The sequence below is a fragment of the Ceratotherium simum genome, chromosome 20 (assembly GCF_057802395.1).
Source record: "Ceratotherium simum simum isolate JZ-2026a chromosome 20, ASM5780239v1, whole genome shotgun sequence".
In the NCBI taxonomy this organism is placed as follows: Eukaryota; Metazoa; Chordata; class Mammalia; order Perissodactyla; family Rhinocerotidae; genus Ceratotherium; species Ceratotherium simum.
Genome location: NC_141919.1, coordinates 24289485 through 24307831, shown reverse-complemented (window position 1 = coordinate 24307831; position 18347 = coordinate 24289485). Strand labels below are relative to the sequence as shown.

Here is an 18347-nt window from a genome sequence, read left to right as displayed (position 1 = left end):
AAACTTTGTCATTTTACTTAACTGCTTTGTGCCTTAGTTTCCTCTTCTGTCAAACAGAGATGGTAGCAGTCCCTACATCATTGGGTTGTCATAAGGACTGGAGACGATGCATAATAATGATGATGACAATGATGATGATTATTAGAATGAATCTGACATTTACTAAATACCAGACATTGTGCTACATGTGCACATTAGCTCACATAAAGTGCCCAGAACAATGTTTGGCACATAATGGACATTTGATACATATTAATTAGCATTATTATCTAGCACTGTGTAGGAGAGTGAGAAAATGACTTTGGGGGATGTGACCATTTAAGACATATGAATATTTCAAGTCACTTCTCTGTTGTGAGATGAAGTTTCAGCTTCCCTGGAACCTTTATACAAAAACTATTCCATCGGGCCGGCCCTGTGGCGTAGCAGTTAAGTGTGCGAGCTCTGCTGCTGGCAGCCCGGGTTCGGATCTCAGGCACGCACCGATGCACTGCTTGTCAGGCCATGCTGTGGCGGCGTCCCATATAAAGTAGAGGAAGATGGTCACGGATGTTAGCCCAGGGCCAGTCTTCCTCAGCAAAAAGAGGAGGATTGGCGTGGATGTTAGTTCAGAGCTGATCTTCCTCACCACAAAAAAAAAAAAAAAGTATTCCATCAAGATGGATCAGGTTATGGCTGCAGAAAGAAACGACTCCAAAATCTTGGTGGCTTTACCCAATGAAGGTGTATTTCTCACTTACGCGACATGTCCAATGAGGGTCAGGCTTGGGTTCTGTTCATCATTGTCACTCAGAGCCCTTGACGGATAGATGCTCCATCTTTCTTTCCACAGTTACCAAAACAGAAAAAAGGGGGACTGGTATAGAGAGGCAGCAGTTAAATACTTCTGCCCAGAAGTAATACCTGTCTCTATTGAATGTGGTGGAGACATGGAATCTACTACGGACATATTCCAAGAGAACTAAAATATTTGTGAACAGCCTAATGACCGTGGACCATAATGACCACCACAGAAGGGCATGCTCTGGATGGTGGACATCATTGACATTCTGTTTAAGAAGAAATAATAAGAGCTACCATGAACTGAGCACCTATTATATAATAGATATTGTGCCAGGTACTTTGTACTCATATATCAGTTAGTCCTCCCAAGGAGGTCTTAATAATCTCCATATTATAATGTAGAAATAAGGCTCAGGGAGGTTCACTTTCAAAGTCTTAATAGTATTAAGGGTAGCATGAGCACAGTCTATGCAGGTTTTCTGGATTTACAAGGAAATCCTTCAAAAAGAACAGTGCACTAGGAGGCGATTGAGACTGATTTCCAGTCCCACTTTCTAATTTTTTAAAGTCTGAGCACGTGCCAGGATGCTAAACAGGGTTTGAGTGTCAACTCTGACAGATGTGTTGGCTGCTCGAGAACTGTGAAGAGAAGACTCTCCAATGGGAGAGAGTAATGTGATTAAGAATGTCTGCTGTGGTCATGGAAGGGGGTGGCAGCCTGGGAAACAGATGTTTGCCATTTCTGGGCATTTTTTTCCAACTTTGCTGGGTTTCAGTTTTATCACTTATAAAATAAGGTTAATACAACCTTACCTGAGTGAAGGTAGGATCCTGGCCAAGATGATTTCTTGATATCCTCAGAGGGCACCAAAACTTCTGTTCCTAGATGCATATATACCAACTTATTTTATGCACATGGTTCCATCACGTAGTCATGAAAATCCATTAGTATGTGTGGGATGGGGCAGGGGAAGGGAAGTCAACAGACTGAGTCATTGAAAACTGCTCCTAAGAAGAGCAGAGCTGGAGGCCTTTGACAGGAAAGATGAATCATTTATTGGCATTTAAGGGTGCCAGTCATCACTGCCCTACCAAACAAACATCTGTGAGCTGGATATGCCTCCTGGTCTGTGAGTTCAAGGGCTGTGTTTCTCAGTGTGGGGTGATATGTTGGGGAGGCATGCATCTTCAGATAAACATGACTCATCTTGTCGGTGTTATTTGGGGAATATGAGCAATATATTTTTCTTAAGGTAGACATGATGTACTAATCAGAATCCCAATAGGACATTGATGGCACACTTAAAGAGTTTATTCAAGGAGATTTTAATAAATATTCTATTTACAGAGGTGTGGCCAGGATTAAGGGAACCAACAAGGGGTGGTGAGATATGCAGCGACTAGCAACAGCAAGAAGCCATTGTCACTCATAGGCCCAAAGGGACACAGGAGAGAAAGGTGTTACTGGAACCTGTGAGTACTATGGCCAAACAAGATGGCTGCTCAACGGAGCCATGGCTGTGGGAACTCAGCCTCTATGCTATCCAGACTGTGGCCACACAGAGAGAGGGTGGGAATAAATACCCAGGATGTTCTCTCCTCTCAGTGCTGATACCCTGCCAGAGGGCAAGGGAGCCTGGGTGGTACAGACATGGGAGGCAGACCCTTCGGACCATGCAGCAGGGCAGAGAAGTGTGAACAATGGCTCTGGAAGGACACATGGAGAAGGCCCAGCACATAAGAATAGACATAGATTGTAGAATACACATAGCAGAACTGACCTGAGTTTTAAAGAGGTCACATCACAGATGAACAGGGAGGGAGGAGGGACCACTGAGATGGAGGGAACCACAGTCATCCTGATTTTGGGGGCCAGGGCATCAGCCTGCGAGAAGGGAATTTGAAGCTCAGCAAAACTTAAATGTACTTTCCCGGACCTAGAATCTTTGGGAACATTTTTTTTTTTTAGGTGATAATCTAATGTTTTCTCTTTAAGAAAGACTTTTTGTGAACATGTCTGCTTATATCCTTGAAACTGAGGTAAAATAAGGGAAGTGTTTTTGATCAGGTTTGGGTTAGAAGTTTATGTGGATGGTATATGGCCTTGAGCTGGCACAAGTGAGGGAGCCCAAACGTCCCTCAGGGTGAAGGTTGGGACCCACTTAAATAATGGAGATGGTCCTTTCAGAGCTCTTGGTTGTTGTTTTGTTGGCTTGGGAACATTTTATCCTCTTCCTCTTTAACAAGGGAGGCCATTCCATCCCACTCGTCAGATCAACAACCTCTGCTTCCAATGCTGTCTGCGTTGTCCTGGAACCCGCCTTGGCTTCCAGGCCAGAACAGGGGGACTGTCATGTTTTCTTCATCTTTTCTCAGTCCCACTCCCTTACAAAAAGCCAAATACCCCTCCTAATCTCAGAGCAGACGCCTCTGCAAGGGCAGAAGAAAGGCCTACAACTGCATTGCCCAATATAGCAGCCTGAAGCCACGTGTGACCATTTAAATTTTAAATGAAATTAAAATTAAATAAAATAAAAAATTTAGTTCCTGAATCACACTACCTGCATTTCAGGTGCTCAATAGTCACACATGGTTATATTGTATTGGTGCATAATGTTTCCACCATTATAGAAAGTTCTATTGGACAGACTGGTCTAGATCCTTGTGCATGGGCCTGGATGGGCTAGGGGGTTGGCAACAGGATTCAAATCTGTCTTCATCCACAGAATTCCCTCCTTGACGACAAGTGACTATCTGAGCTTGTCCGGTTTTCCGGTGTAGCCGGCAAAATATTAATGATGATGATAATTGCATCCCACACTTATTTAGTTCTTAACATGTGCCAAACAGTGTGCTAAGGTTTTATAACACATTATGTCATTTAATTACTACCACAACCCTGAGGAAGACACTATTCTTATCTCCATTGTAACGATGCAGAAACTGAGGCTCATAGAAAATAAGTAACCACACAACTATTAGGTTATACCATATGAAATTGCCAATATTCCGCTGTTTTTGATGGTTCAACCTCATAGGAAATGGCAGAGCCAGGTTTCAAATGAAGGTGCAAAGACCACGTCAAGTTCAATGTGGCTAAGGCTCTGTAAACAACTACCTTGAAACCTACTTCATAGGGCATTTGAAGGATTAAATGAAATAATGTTGGTTCTGTGCCTGGTGTACAGTGGGGCTCCCAGACTGTTGGTTCTTTTTGTTTTAATTCCCTTCTGTCTGCCATTCTCATTCTCTTGGGAGGCGGAGCACAGCTGTCTGAGCAGATGTGGCCAGGGAGATTGGGAGGAAGGGGCCACTGCCATTTACTAGATTCCCTGCCAGGGACCTGGAAAAGTTCATCTTCCTCACCAAGACCTCCCCACCCTTCTCCCCACCCTTCCCCCCACCAGTCCTCACCCCTCTCTCTCAGGGAGTCTCTGGGGCAGGTCTGGGTCATTCTCTCTGGGCCTGTAGCAGAGGGAGAGGTGATGGACACTGGCCCTTCCTATTCCCTGTGTCCTTAACAGCCCCAGCGTCGCGCTTCATCAACAAACCTCTCCCCTGGAGACCTCAGAAGGAGCTGGAAGGCTGGAGGTGGGCTGGAAGGGGCTGCTGCCCTGAGCATGTCGGGTGGTTCCATATGCTGAGCTCCAGGCCTCCTGCGTGTTATAACCCTGTTTTCATGATTGTTTCTGGCAAGGAGCCTGATTCAGAATTCTTCCCTGTTTTATTTGGCAAGAGGGGAGAGAAGTCCTCCTTGGCCGAGGGTCTTGCTGTTTGGGTGGGGTTTTAGGACTTGAGGGTACCTTTGTCTCTCAAAAGCAATAGTATAGGGTTGCTGGGTTTAGCAAACAGCAATACAGGACACCCAGTTAAATGTGAACTGCAGATAAACAATAAATAATTTTTTAGTAAGCAAGAGCCTTAGGGATCAGCCAGACCTCGGCTTGAAGCCCAGCCCCACCATTTACTGACTGTGTCAACTTTGCCGAATTACTTAACCTCTCTGAACCTCTGTTTCTTCCTAAAACAAAAATGAATATAATATCTTATTTAGGGATGTATTAAGGATTAAATGAAGTTATAAAATACAACCCACTGTGCCTGTCACTGTAGGAACACACAAAACAATTACTCTTATTTTTATGACACAAGTGTAGGTCCAGTCCTGCCTGAGACAAATTTGATGGTCAGCGTGGCAAAAGCTCTGGTAACGGGGCAATCTCTGTTTGCTCAGTTCAAACGAGCCTTTCATTTCAGGGCTTCAATTCCAATAGTCCTATGGAGGGAGGAAGGAATTAGGAGGAAAAAGGGGCATGGAGAGAAAGGACCAACGTCCTGTGGGAATTGGTTTTCTGACCCACAGATGGAGCCCAGAGTGGAGGCCTTGTAGACTTAATTCCCTTTGCTCAGTGGTCAGCCCAGAAAAGTTGTCCAAAAGGCGGGTTTTTTTGGTTTGTTTTTGTTTTTTTCGTGGAAAGGTGAGGGAAAGCAGGCCCAGAGAGGTGAGGACATGTGGGGGCTCCCATTAAGGGAGAGGGGATTCGCTCACTTTGCTATGTTTCACAGGTCAAGTCTGGGGGCTCCCACATTAAGTCTACACCAGGGTTTCTCAACTTTGGCTCTATTGATGTTTTGGGTCAGATAATTCTTTGTTATGGGGCCTGTCCTGTGCGTGTTTAGCTGCATCCCAGGCCTCTACTTACTAGGTGCCTGTAGCCCCTCTCATCCTCCCTCACCACAGTGACAATCCAAAATGTCTCCAGACACTGCCAAATGGGTCCCAGGGTTGGGGGGACGACAAAATCTCTTTGGATTGAGAACCACTGGTCTAGAGAATCTACTAGACAACACTCACTGGAACAATTCTAACAGCTACCATTTATTGAGCATTTATAAATATTATCTCCAATCCCTACACTCATATTACAAGGTAGATCTTATTACCCACATTTTACAGTTGAAGAAACAGTTAAAGTAACTTGCCCCAGATCCTACAGCTGGTAGACTTGGGCTTCTGACCGAGGCTGGTATAACGTCAAAGCTCATACAGTTCCTGCTGCAACACTCCCTTTCTCTGGAAAATTAAGGATGTTTTCTTCTTTAATGTAAGGAAATTCTTCTCAAGTCAACTCAAGTCCAAAAATATTGATTGAGAAGCCATGAGAAGCTACAAGAGAAATCTAAAATGTTGTTCCTCTCAAGGAGTTTTCAACACCCATGTCATTGGGAAGGTCAAGACTCTCACACAACACAGTTAAAGAGCAATATAAGGCAGTAGGGGCCAAAATGAACACTTCTAGAGGTAGAACTTTGTCAGCTGAATGGTCTTTCTGTATGTCTGCTTCATGTGCCCTTTCACTGCCAATCGTAATAATAAAAAAAGGAAGGAAAAATGAAGCCTTGAAGTTCACGGGATCTACCAGCCACACATCTTACGAAATATTAATTCTCTCTCCTTGGGGTGGGCTGTGGGTTGCTTCCAGCCAAACACTCAGCCATCTTCTTTCTGGCTCTCTGCAGGAAGTCCACCTTTCCCCTTTCCCTTCGGATGGCAGTGTACTCATAAGCCTTGAGCTTGCTGTAGTAATCAGAGAACTTGTTGTAGAGGATGGAAATGGGCATCCCGTTGAGGATGATCCCGAAAGCAATGCAGAGGAAGGCAAAAAGCCTGCCCAGGTGGGTCTCCGGGTACATGTCTCCATAGCCCACAGTGGAGATGCTCACCTGTACAGGAAGGAAAGCAGGATGGAATCGTTAGCATCATGAGGGAGGAGAAGACAGGGAGAGGACCAGGCAGGGAAGTGTCCTCTTCTTCCTGAAGGTGCACGTGGGTCATGTAACAGCTCCCCACGGAGCCAGCTTTAGGAGATTCCAGAAAGTCTGCCTGCAGGATCTGTGCCATGGAAAGAACGCAAGCTCTGGAGCTGTAGGACTTGGGTTTAAATCCTGACTATCACTTATAAATTTTCTTATATACAGTACAGGGGAGATAATACCTACTTTAAATATGAAGAGCATGCAGGATAACGTGTAAAGTTGCTGGTGTAGAATGGGTTCAATAAACGTAGGCCTTTACCTCCCCTCTACTGGGCCACCTTTAGGATGGGGGTCCCTGGATTTGCCTCCATGATATACGTACTGGAAAGAGCTTAGAACCAGTCAGACCTGGGTTCAAGTCCTGACTCTGACCCTTCCTAGCTGAGTGACCTTGAGGAAAACATTCAGTCTCTAAGCCTTGGTTCCTTCATCTAAAATGAGAGGATAATACCTAACTCTCAGGATTCTCATGAAGACTAAATAAGAAAATGAATATAAAGCACTTAACACAACATCAGGCACACAAAAGGCATTAAACAACCTCCTCCGTTGTCCTTCTGTCATCCTTAAAATGGAGACGACTGTAACACTTCTCAGAGTTCTTATGTAGTTCAAATGAGAGATTTTATAAGAAAGTGCCTTAATTGCAAATGTCTGGAGGAACACACTCTCATTATTTTGCGAAAGGACTTTTGTAAGACATCACCGACCAAAAATATGTTCACCTTGCATGAAATTCTTCCAATCACTCTTATCACACTGCTTTAAATTCCACTAATTAGCGATTTATTTAGGTTAACAAGCTTCTGTTTTAAAATGCAGATGCCCATGGGACTAGTTATCAGTCAGTGTAGCCAGAGAAAACCCGGGAAAATCTCTCAGGGCCTGTCTTTCATGGCTCATGTACTGAGACTCCCTTTGGTCCCCAGACTGTTGGCGAAATTACTAGAAGCCTTTTAGGCAGGGCTGTTGATGACAGTTGAAAAAATTGTGCATTGCACAACTCTAGGGGGCACTGTTGGCTTCATTGGTTTGCATTGTTGCTACAGTTTTCCAGCAGGTGGTAGTAAACTGTACAAAGTCATCTTGTTGATCCATACCAAGACGGCCTATAGCTTAGAAACTTAAACATTCTTGTTTTGATGATGTAGGGGGTAGTCTGAGCTTAGAATAAGGGCGACTAATTAATTAAAATGAAATGGAGAAGTGGGCCAGCTGGGCCAATCTGGTGGAGCTGATAAGAACCACAGCTCCATGCAGCCCATAAAAAGAAAAGTTGCACCTCCTCTTTGGGGTGGGTGACACACCACCTCTCACTGCTCCATCTCTGATGAGAGACCTGCTGAGGGGTGGGTGGCCCCTAACAAGGTGGAAGAATCCAAGCAAGCATCTAAGAGAGGCAGGATGGTGCAGACTAGGTGAAGGAAACAGGTATGGATGGCACTAGGCTATGTGGGTCTGAATCCACTTCCCAGCTATGTGACTTGGGCAAGTCACCTAAATTCTCTCTGCCTCTGTTTCTACTTTCAATATGCAGGGAGAATAACAGTACCGACCTCATGGGGTTGGTATGGGAATTGAAGGAGTGCCTGGCACAGGCATGTGAGTGATAATGTTAGTTCTTATGCTTATTAGACCAACGGGCTGTGGGAACCGGCTCCTCCCTGGCTCCTGCTGAATGCTGTGTGAGGGAGATCATCTGGCTCCAGTAGAGAATCTCCTTTTCCTACCTTCTGTTTTTTTTTGTTTTGTTTTTGGTGAGGAAGATTGGCCCTTAGCTAACGTCTGTTGCCAGTCTTCCTCTATTTTATATGTGGGATGCCACCACAGCATGGCTTGATGAGCAGTGTGTAGGTCCGCGCCCGGGATTTGAACTGTGAACCCCGGGCCGCCAAAGCAGAGCACGCAAACTTAACCACTACGCCACCGGGCTGGCCCCCCCTTCTCCTATCTTCTGGACCAAGGGGTGATGAGAGGGAGTGATAAAGTGGGATCATAGGTTAATCTCAAAGTATGCTTGCATTCTTGTGTCTCTTCCTTCATGTGTTTCTTGTCACTGGCCCTGTCAAAAATAAAAGAAGCTGAGTCAGACTCTGTCCTGGTGTGTGACCTGAACAACAGTTTTCATATGTCACTTCACACCTCCGTGGGAATGTTTAGTCAGTCTACTTTCCCTGGAGGAGGCCTAAAGGGAGTTGGATATAGGGATGAGTGACAGGAAGGGGTAGTTTTAGAACAAGAAGCATCCATTTAAAGGCAAAGCACAGGCTTTGAGGTAAACCAGCTCCTCCGGGGTGCAAGACTGGGGGAGGGAGGGGAGGCTAGGGGGAGACAGAGGAAGGAAAATAACTGAGACAACGTACCTATTTTAAACTTCTGATCAGTCTCCACACTGGCTTTGCTTCACACCCAACCCCAACTTCATTTTCTTTTGGCTGAACTTTGAGTAAAAAGTCAAAAGCAAAGAGAATTGGCTTAAGGAAGACTAAATATTTGATGTGCATAATATGGTCTAAATATTTTTATATATCTTGGATCTCTATTTTTAGACAAAAGATCTGTTCTGCTCAGAGGCTCTGTATGACTGGCCCTGAAGAATCTATTCAAAATGCATAGCTAATTTATGCATTGTCTGTTTTGTGGATAACTTGACTCAACTGTGATCTGTTTCTTGCTCCTTGGCTCCAAGAGGAACTCAGGATTCCTTGTCTTTGGGGAACTCTTTCTCCACGTTCCACAGGCCAAATCATTTCTCCCTGGATGAGCGTTAAAAATTGAAGGCCCCAGATTGACCCGTGCCTTCACAGAGTGAGTTCTCAAATTAGCAGGAGTTGGAATTGGAAATATGACCAAAATTTCTACGATCCATCTTAATATCCTGAAAAACTCTGGCTGGCTCAGCCACTGTATAAACTGGAAACTTACCATTCTTTCAAAAACTTACATATTTTCCCTAGCCTTTGGGTCCCAAAAGCCAGAATGTGACCTTCCTCGCAGCAGCTCACCCGCTAATCAGCAAATCCTGGCCTGCTAAACATTACAAGGAAGACAAGCATCCAATGTTTCTCTGAAACTTTAGAATGACTATACTTGAATTTCTCCTTCAACAAGGAATGTTTGTTTCCTTCATAATGAATTGGACAGAGATTAAATCTTGGCACTCAGTAATCCATGCATCTAGGAATTATGATCCCAGGGAATAAAACTGATTTTTCAAAACAATTAACACCCCTTCCAGTTGTTCCCAAAGAATTTGAGGTAGTAAAGACTAACATTTTCTGCCTAAAAGTATTATATATCTCAATGCTTGTTGTCCTTTAAAGGATTTTGGTTCAAAGGCTATAGGTAGCCTATCCATGCTACTATCGCTACAAACATTTTAGGAATTCCTCTTTTGGATTATAATCCGCACATAGGATTCAGTGGCATGACCTTGAGACAAGTAGTCTTATCCACCTTGAGGGTTACCTCTAGGTGCCAATCTTAAACTCAAGGGTCTTGACTTAAAATATTGAATCCACCCTCAAAAAGGGAAAGATTGAGCAACATTACAAAGAGGCAAATGCACATGTCACAGGCTCTGAAGATAATTCCTCAGTGGAATTCAAAGAATGTTTTGATCAGTGGAAGTACTGTAAGAACGAGGTCATAGGTGACCACCTTGAAGAGAACAGCCAGCCTCATCTGTATATTAAAGTTCTGACGTGTACATAAATTGTATAATAAAGAGGTGTGCAAAAGCTAAGATAAGTTGGGGATCTATTAATCTATCCACAGAAAGGTACACAATAATGGTGATGCCCTCTGCATCCTCAGCTTACTTGGTACTTCTCCCTGCCCTCTACAATTCTATCATGTCCCCCTTAGGTCATACTGGTCAACAGGAGGAGCAGAGTTTAAAGAGATAAATGGAGAGCACCCCAAAATCAGGAGTCCACAAGATCAAAAGTCATAAAAGTGCCTAATAGCCTTTGCCCCATTTACGGCTCCTGTGCTATTTCTGAAGGAGCTAGGAGAACTTGAATGCCTTCTATGCTAGACATTTACCCATGGTCTCTCAGTCCCAAGCCTGACACTCTTATGTACTCTTTTCTGTAATTCTGCTGCTGGGAATCTGCAAACTACATTTCCCAGATTCCCTTGCCTGCTGTCTTCTGGTTATGTTCTGCCAATGAGAGACACTGTTGGGAGGCTAGAATGTGGGATAAGAAGATAAGGGTCTCTATGCCCCCTTCTGGTTTCTGTCATCATCCTCCAATAACAGCAGATAGCTATGGCTCAGGCATTGCGACACCAACCTTACAGTATCATCTTAGGAGTCCTTGCAACGGCTACACAGGGATCCCTTCTGTACTCCTAGGTTCTGATAAGTCTACCTTCTCCTGTTTGCTCCCCCCATTCTAGGGCTACAGCTCTTTCCTACAGTAACCAATCTTTGGGTTATCTCAATTTGCCCTTTTGCTTCTCCCGCCTCTGAACACCTATATATCTATCTCCCTGCATCAAATTCCTTCTGTTTAAAATATCCACCTTTTTTTTTTTCTGTTTTCCTGACTGTAACTTGACCGATTCACCTTCCAAATGGGTCTTCTCAAAGCAAGCAGGCAATCAGCAAAATAAAATAAATCTCAGTGAACTTATAAGTGCCACCTATTTGCAAGGAAATAATAACGTACTTTAGGTAAATAAAGATAGGAGCGTGGTCTCTGGGGCACAATTATCTGATGCCTCAGCTACAGATAAATTTTCTTTTTGAAGAGTTTTTGAAGGAATGAGTTCATGACATAGTTTCCTGTTTGATTTCTACAGCTTTAACTTGTTCTGGAAAGCTCAGAAGGAAATGGTCTGTTGAACAGTCTAATTGCCCCTTTCTACTTAAAAACACAGCCACACGGGAGGCCAGTGATCACAGCTTCATCAGAGAGCTAATTGTTCTTGTTAGCTGCACTGTTCATTTCCCACACCCAGGCAACCCGGAGAGCCTCAACATGGCTGGAGCTGCTCCAAGCGTGGGCCTGTTTATCTGGACACACGGAAGCTCTCCCAAGATAGAACAGCTGACCCTTTTGTATGTCTTACAGACTTTCTCTTTTCCCCAGTAGAGAAGGAATCCCTCCTATTTTCCCCAAAATGAATCTGGGAGCAAACGTTATTGCTTCCATGTGATAAAGACTATCAACCTGTCAGATATGGTAGCCTCTATTTATTGTGGATGGCCTTCAGGCTAGTACTTGACATATGTTTCCTATTACATTAGTGCTTACAAATAACCTCCATATGACAGACGAGTAGGACGGGTCTATCTTATATCCTAGTGCATGAGCATCTGCAGACATGCGTGTCCACGAGGGATTTGTTTTGCAGCTGTAGGAGAATTCACAATAATGAAAATTACTGTATTCCTCCTAAAACCCTGAGTTGAATGACAAAGGAAGTTTTCAGGATCTTGGCATAGAGAGAGGGAAGATTATTAAAAGCAAGTCAGATTTTGGAATTGTCTGAAAGTACTAAACACACATGGAAGAACAGATTAGAGAATCTGTCTCTCATGTGGATGAATATATCCCAAGGGAGACAGCACAGGAGTGGTGCAAGAAAATAGCAATCACATTTTTCTTTACCTCATCTTTAAATTTGCAATGTATGAGTGTATGTTTTCTGGTGTGTATAGTATAACTGAGCAGTAATATCTTACTGCAGTAGAGTGACTGTATTACTGGACCCGATTCTTTACATCTTCCTGTATCCAAGCTCTTTGCCATATAACTTTGCAGTGCTTTCCTACCATGAGTGGGCCAGCCTGCTCCGCCCTTTGGCTCTGAGTTTGACCTTGTGACTTGCTTTGGCCAATGGGTTGAACAAATGACAAGAACAGAAGCTTCTACAGTGCTTGCATGATTGGGCTTGCACTCTCTCTCTCTCGCCCTTTGCCATAGCCATGGATACATGCCTGCTGGAGGATAAAAGCATGTGGCTTAGTCTCCCTCTTCATCCCAGCTGTCAGTCAGCTGACTATCAGACGTGAGTCACTGACACCAGCCCAAATGAGAAGAACCTTCTAGTTGAAACCAGTCTAAATTGTTGACTTGCAAGCTTGTGAGCTAAATAAATGCTTGACATTTTAAGCCATTGAGTTTTGGGGTGGTTTGTGATACATAATTATTATAGCAATAAATAACAAAATTTATGAATAACTAAATACACATCACTGATGTGTGCTCAAAAAATTTTAAGTTATGAGATGTATAATCAATAAAATACTTGGAGACCATTGGACCAGTTACTTTTAGGATTCCACTTCTCAGATTCTCATGTCTGTTTTGTCCTGTTTATTTAGATGAGTTTCTTCTCATCATTCAAATTTTAGCTCAATGTCATCTTCTCCAAGAGGGCTTCTCTGGCTATCCCATCAAGGGTAGATTCTGCCACCCAAGTCACTCTATATCCTATTACTCTATACAAGACCCAATATCTGAAATTATTTATCTTTCTCCCTTAGAATGTAAACTCCATAAGGGAAAGGACTTCACCTTTTTTTTTTTTTTCCTATCACTTGGTATCCCTAGTGTTTAGAATACTAGTTGGCATACTGGAGGTACTTAAACAATTCTTGCTCCATGAATGAATAAGAAGGATTTTTGTGGATTACATGAAGAATTGGTCCTAATATTTTGCATCTTTTTACCTTGCATCTACATAAGGAAACAAAACATTCAGTCTGCATCATTTTGACAGTGTTCTTTTCTCTTTGCTCTACCGGGAATATGGACCCTTAGTAAACAATATGCAGTGTCATCAGAAGTATGGAAAAGAACTGGGTTAATAACACATTAGTCCTGGGGAATAGAGCAATCCTCGAATATTCAAGGGGAATTGCTCCTATTGTTTTCATAGATTATTTTAGAAACAAATACAAGTTATCAGTCTTTTATCTAATAATGATTTTTACTAGTATAAATAATTCTCAGAGAATAACATGGACCAAGGCCATTGGTAAAGGTAAGGGTTGGTAAATGGTAAGGTTGAAATGGGCAAATGTGGGCCTGTGAAAAGAGTGCCTGGTAGAGATAATTGCCACAAAAGATAACTCACATTGGTAAAAGCAACAATTGGTAAAATTTCTTATAGATAAAAACTGAATAGTGATTTAATGTTTATTGTAAAATTTATGGAAAACACTAATCTTGAGTAAAATAATTTTAGTTGACATAAAAAGGGGATAATTTGAAAGTTTTAGATGTCATTCTTCATTAAACAGATCAAGAAATTAAAAGGGATCAATAGGCATTCACTTCAGGAAATTTTTTTAAAAGAAAAATCCATTATTAGCAACAGAATTCTTATCAAAATCTTTATATTAATATACAAAAGGTAAAAAAAGTTTTGTGGGTTAAAATTATAGTCTTAAAGAGTCCAGTAGGTCCAGCCTATATATGCTAGCTTTCTAAGATACCTGGAAGAACGGAAACTCGACTCTCTAAAACTTGATATTCTATCCTCAGCATGTGGATCTGCTTCCTGCTTTACTCACCTCCAAAGTAAATGTCATTTGCTGGGGACAAATCATCCTCCACCAGCTCCATCTGTACACATGGTTTATCTACTATGGGGATGACCTTTCGTCACTTGGAATATGATCAGAGGAGTGGCATTTGGCTAGCTCCTTTGAAAAGGCCTAATGTCATCCCATCACTGAAGAAAGCTCACAAATCCTCTTGTACATATGAGTGATCTGCTTTCCAGGGAAGGAAAACTCACTGAACTGTAGAACTCTGCATGCTCTCCTTTTAGACACAAGGAAACTGAGGACAGGGAGTGAGGTTCCACAGTTAATTATGTAGGGTCACCCTCAACTTATTAGCAGATCTGGGACTAGAATCTAAATCTAAATCTTCCATCCCGCTTCCCTACACTGTGAGTAGCCCTGCATTGGTTCATCTCAGTTCACACCAGACTGTGGGTTCTGGCACACCCAATGTTGATGTTGAAAATATCTACTTTCTAACATGGGAAGAACTGGTTATATTTGCTTAATGTCTTTAAAAGCATTAGAAATAATCCACTTAGAAAAATAAAGAAACTATACATCTAGTTCTTTCCCACGCACATATATCCACTTACTTATTGACCCAAGAGGTCCCAATCAGCATTTCCAGAGATTCAGGGATTTAGTCTAGCACACCAGAAATACAGATATTGGAGTAAATGGCATAAATTATTATAAAAAGGCAAAAACCAAAGAAAACAATGACAAAAATAAGTACTACACTGTGCAAATTAGGCAAGGCATGCAGAAGACTAAAGCTTGCAAGAGGCAATGTTGGAGTGTGGAGAGAGAGGGATTTCGGACTTGGACAGGCTTGGGTTTCAATCCTCGCTCTGCTACCTTGAGCTGTGTGTCTACACTCAAACTCTCGGCACCTCAATTCCTCTAGCTGTAAAATGGGGCAATAACACATGGTCCCGAAAGAATTTTAGTGACACTGGCGCAAGTTGCCATTTTAGACGCTTCTTTCTACGCTCAGATTTAGCTACAACCAGACGGATTTCAGTTAGGGTTGACATTGTTCAGCCAAGTCTTACTTCCTCCTCTGACTAAATCTACAGTTTCCTCCAAAAATTGAAGCCACTTCCAATTTGTCCTCTTTTAAAAAAATGTTGAGCATAACCACCTCACAGGGTTGTGATGCTGGAACAAGATAAACTTTATAAACTACTTAGGACAATAGGTGTTCAGTAAGTGGCAAATAACAAGAATGATGGAGCTTCTCACATACATCAACAATGAATCCTCTGTAAGATCTGTTTTAAAACTAAACCTAGATTTGGAGATTCCTAGGACCAAGTCGAATTCAGTTGCTTACTACAGTGTCTATGTCTTTCCAACCCTCTCACACCCACCTCTGTTTTTGTTAGCTGGAGGCAGCGATGCGATGGTTGCTGGGCAAGGAAAAATCAGGGGACGAAGACAGGTGGCTGATAACCAAGGAAAGGGGAAGAGAGCGGAAAAGCCCAAGGGCCTTGGTACTTACCGCCGCCCACCACCAGGCGTGGGGGATGCTGGTGAAGTTGGTGCCGGGCACGTCGTGTTCCACGGAGTAGGCGGCCGCGGAGAAGGCGAAGATGCCCATGGCGATGAAGAGCAGCAGGCAGCCCACCTGCTGGTAGCACTGGCGCAGCGTGAAGCCGAAGGCGCGCAGCCCGGTGGAGTGGCGCGCCAGCTTGAGGATGCGGAGGATGCGCATGAGGCGCATGATGCGCAGCACCTGGCCCACCTTGCCCACGCGGCCCACGGTCTCCAGGTCGTGCTCTAGCGGCGAGCCCTTGCCGTGCTGCTGGTCCTCGCTGGTGAAGCACTCAAGCAGCAGCTGCAGGTAGAGCGGCAGGATGGCCACGAGGTCCACCAGGTTGAGGGCGCTGCGCGCAAAGCGCCGCAGGTCGGGCGTGGAGGCGAGGCGCAGCAGGAACTCCAGCGTGAAGAAGGCGATGCACAGCATCTCCACGTGCTCCAGGATGGGCCGCGGGTCGCCGCCGCCCGCGCCCTGCTCCGTCTGATGGTGCATCTCCTCCACCGTGTTGAGCGCCAGCGCTACCACGGAGATGAGCACGAAGAGGCTGGAGGCCACTCCGATGACCTTGGCGGCCACCGACGAGAAGGGCTTCTCCAGAAGGTTCCAGAGGCAGCGCCGCTGCGGCCCGTAGAAGCGCATGTCGCGGAAGAGCTCCTCGGCCTCCTCGGCCTGCGCCTGGGCGCGCAGCTCGCGCTGGATCTTGAGCTGCTCGCTGAGCTCGTCGCGCCGCTCCTCGAAGCAGATGCGGCAGCAGCGCGGCGTGTACTTGAGCCGCACGCCCCAGTAGCCCAGCTCCTCCAGGAAGCTGCGCGGGCACAGCTCGTCGCGCACCATGAGCACCCCGGACAAGTAGAAATTGTAGACGAGCTGGAACACGGCTGGGTCGCGGTCGAAGAAGTACTCGTCCGCCTGTGCCTCGTAGTCGTCGCACAGGGCCAGCTGGCGGCTGCGGTTGGTGGAGGTGGCCAGGCGGCCCAGGCGCGTCTTGGGGTAGCAGGCCAGCTCGATGTAGTCCAGGTGGTAGCTGTGGCCGCCCACGTTCACGTTCAGCGTGGACGACACGGCCGGAGGGTCCGGGCAGCCGTCCGACTGGACGGTGTTGGCCTCCTCTGGCAGCTGGTCCTCGGGCAGGTCGTCCTTCAGTTCATCCTCCTCCTCCCCGTCCTCGTCCTCCTCGATGTAGTAGTTGTAGTTGCCCTCGGTCCACGGTGGGATGCTGGCCTGGGAGCCGGAACGGGCCCCCACGGAGCAGATGCTCCTGCGGTGTTGGCTGTCCCCTGCCTGGGACTCGTCCTCGCCCTCCGTAGTATTCCAGGGCTTGTAGCTCCAAGATCGCCTCCTCTCGCTCTGTTTCAGCATGGCTGCGGGAAGTGGACCCCTGCTTTTCCTTCCTGTCTGTGCTAGGGTCCCTAGCCTGCTCGCTGCCACTAGGAGGATGGATCACGTGCCCTGCGCTGTCTTAGAGAGACCGGCCTGGACCAGCAGACCTACGGTCCCAGGCATTGCCCTCAGAGCTGCACCTCCTCGGGCCCTGGGCAGCCCAGCCCAGCCCAGCCTTCTGGGTCTGGACGCATAAGCAGACTGCTGTCGACTGCTCTAATCTCGCTGATAAGGAAGAAGCAAGTGTTAAGGAGGGATTCAGATCCTCTTAGTCTGTACCCTCCCCTGGCCCCATCTGTGACGTAGAGAATGATTATGTGGTCTTAAATCTGTAGATAATCCGAAGGGGGCAGAGATTATTGCTAATAAAAATGTCGGCCAACCCTGCCTTTAGGAAATGCTTAGCTTAAGTGTGCTGAGATGAAATCAACCGAATTAGCTATAGAATATGATGCCTGTATCTGGTCGCTTAACTTGAAATTGCAGCCTCTGCCCTAGGTAAACCCATCATTAACAGGGACGGAAATAGCAACAGAAGGCTTAAAGTGGACTTTATGACAAGTCAGCTTTTCTCTCAGCATAGCTTTTGTTTCAATTATATAAGATCTCAAATGATCTCCTTCCCATCCATTCACATGATCACACTTTTTTTTTTTTTCAAATGTATTTTCCTTAGCAGCACTGTTCTGGAGTCCAGTCTGATCTTTAAGTCGGTCTCAGTTTCTCTCTGTCTGTTTCTCTCTTCTTCTGTCTCTCTGTCCCTCCCTTCTCTTAAAGGATAAGGACATGTTTCAAGGCAGAATCCCAGGACTGGTGGGTAGATGTTCTTAGAGCCTTGTGGCCCTGCTCAGCTGCTGTATTAGGATGTATATAAAGGTGGCCAGACTTCCTTCCAAGGAAAAGGTCTTCCTCACTCTTCAAGACATCACTTTTTAAGTCTCCCTCCATGTGTAAGGCACTGTACTAGATACTGGAGATGGAAACTTGATAGAAACGCAGTTGCAGCCCTCAAGTTGTTCATGGTTTTGTAGGTGACATAAATATTCAAACACAAGAGAGCGAGTAAAAAGTACTGGGGTAGCAGAGAAGAGGAAGGGATTTGCTTTGAGCAGAGAGTTTGTTTTTAAATTCAATTTATTTTGAATAGCAATCCACGTTCATGACAAAAATTCAAAAGGTACAAAGATGCATTACAGTAGAAAGTTTCTCTCATTCCTAACCCAAACTTCCAGCTATTGGGCATGCCTCTGAAGGGCAACCACGGTTAGTACTTTTTGGTTATTCTTCCAGAAATAT

The 18347-nt window shown here is 44.8% G+C and overlaps 1 protein-coding gene across 1 annotated transcript; it reads right to left on the bottom strand.

Moving 5' to 3' along the window:
• Positions 1-6029: 6029 nt before the first annotated feature.
• KCNV2 (potassium voltage-gated channel modifier subfamily V member 2) lies at positions 6030-17030 on the bottom strand. Its single transcript, XM_004440655.2, has 2 exons — positions 15633-17030; positions 6030-6507 (listed from the first exon to the last, which is right to left on the bottom strand). The coding sequence occupies exons 1-2, from the start codon at positions 17028-17030 to the stop codon at positions 6226-6228; spliced, it is 1680 nt and encodes a 559-aa protein (XP_004440712.1). The 3' UTR covers positions 6030-6225.
• Between the last annotated feature and the right edge of the window lie 1317 nt (positions 17031-18347).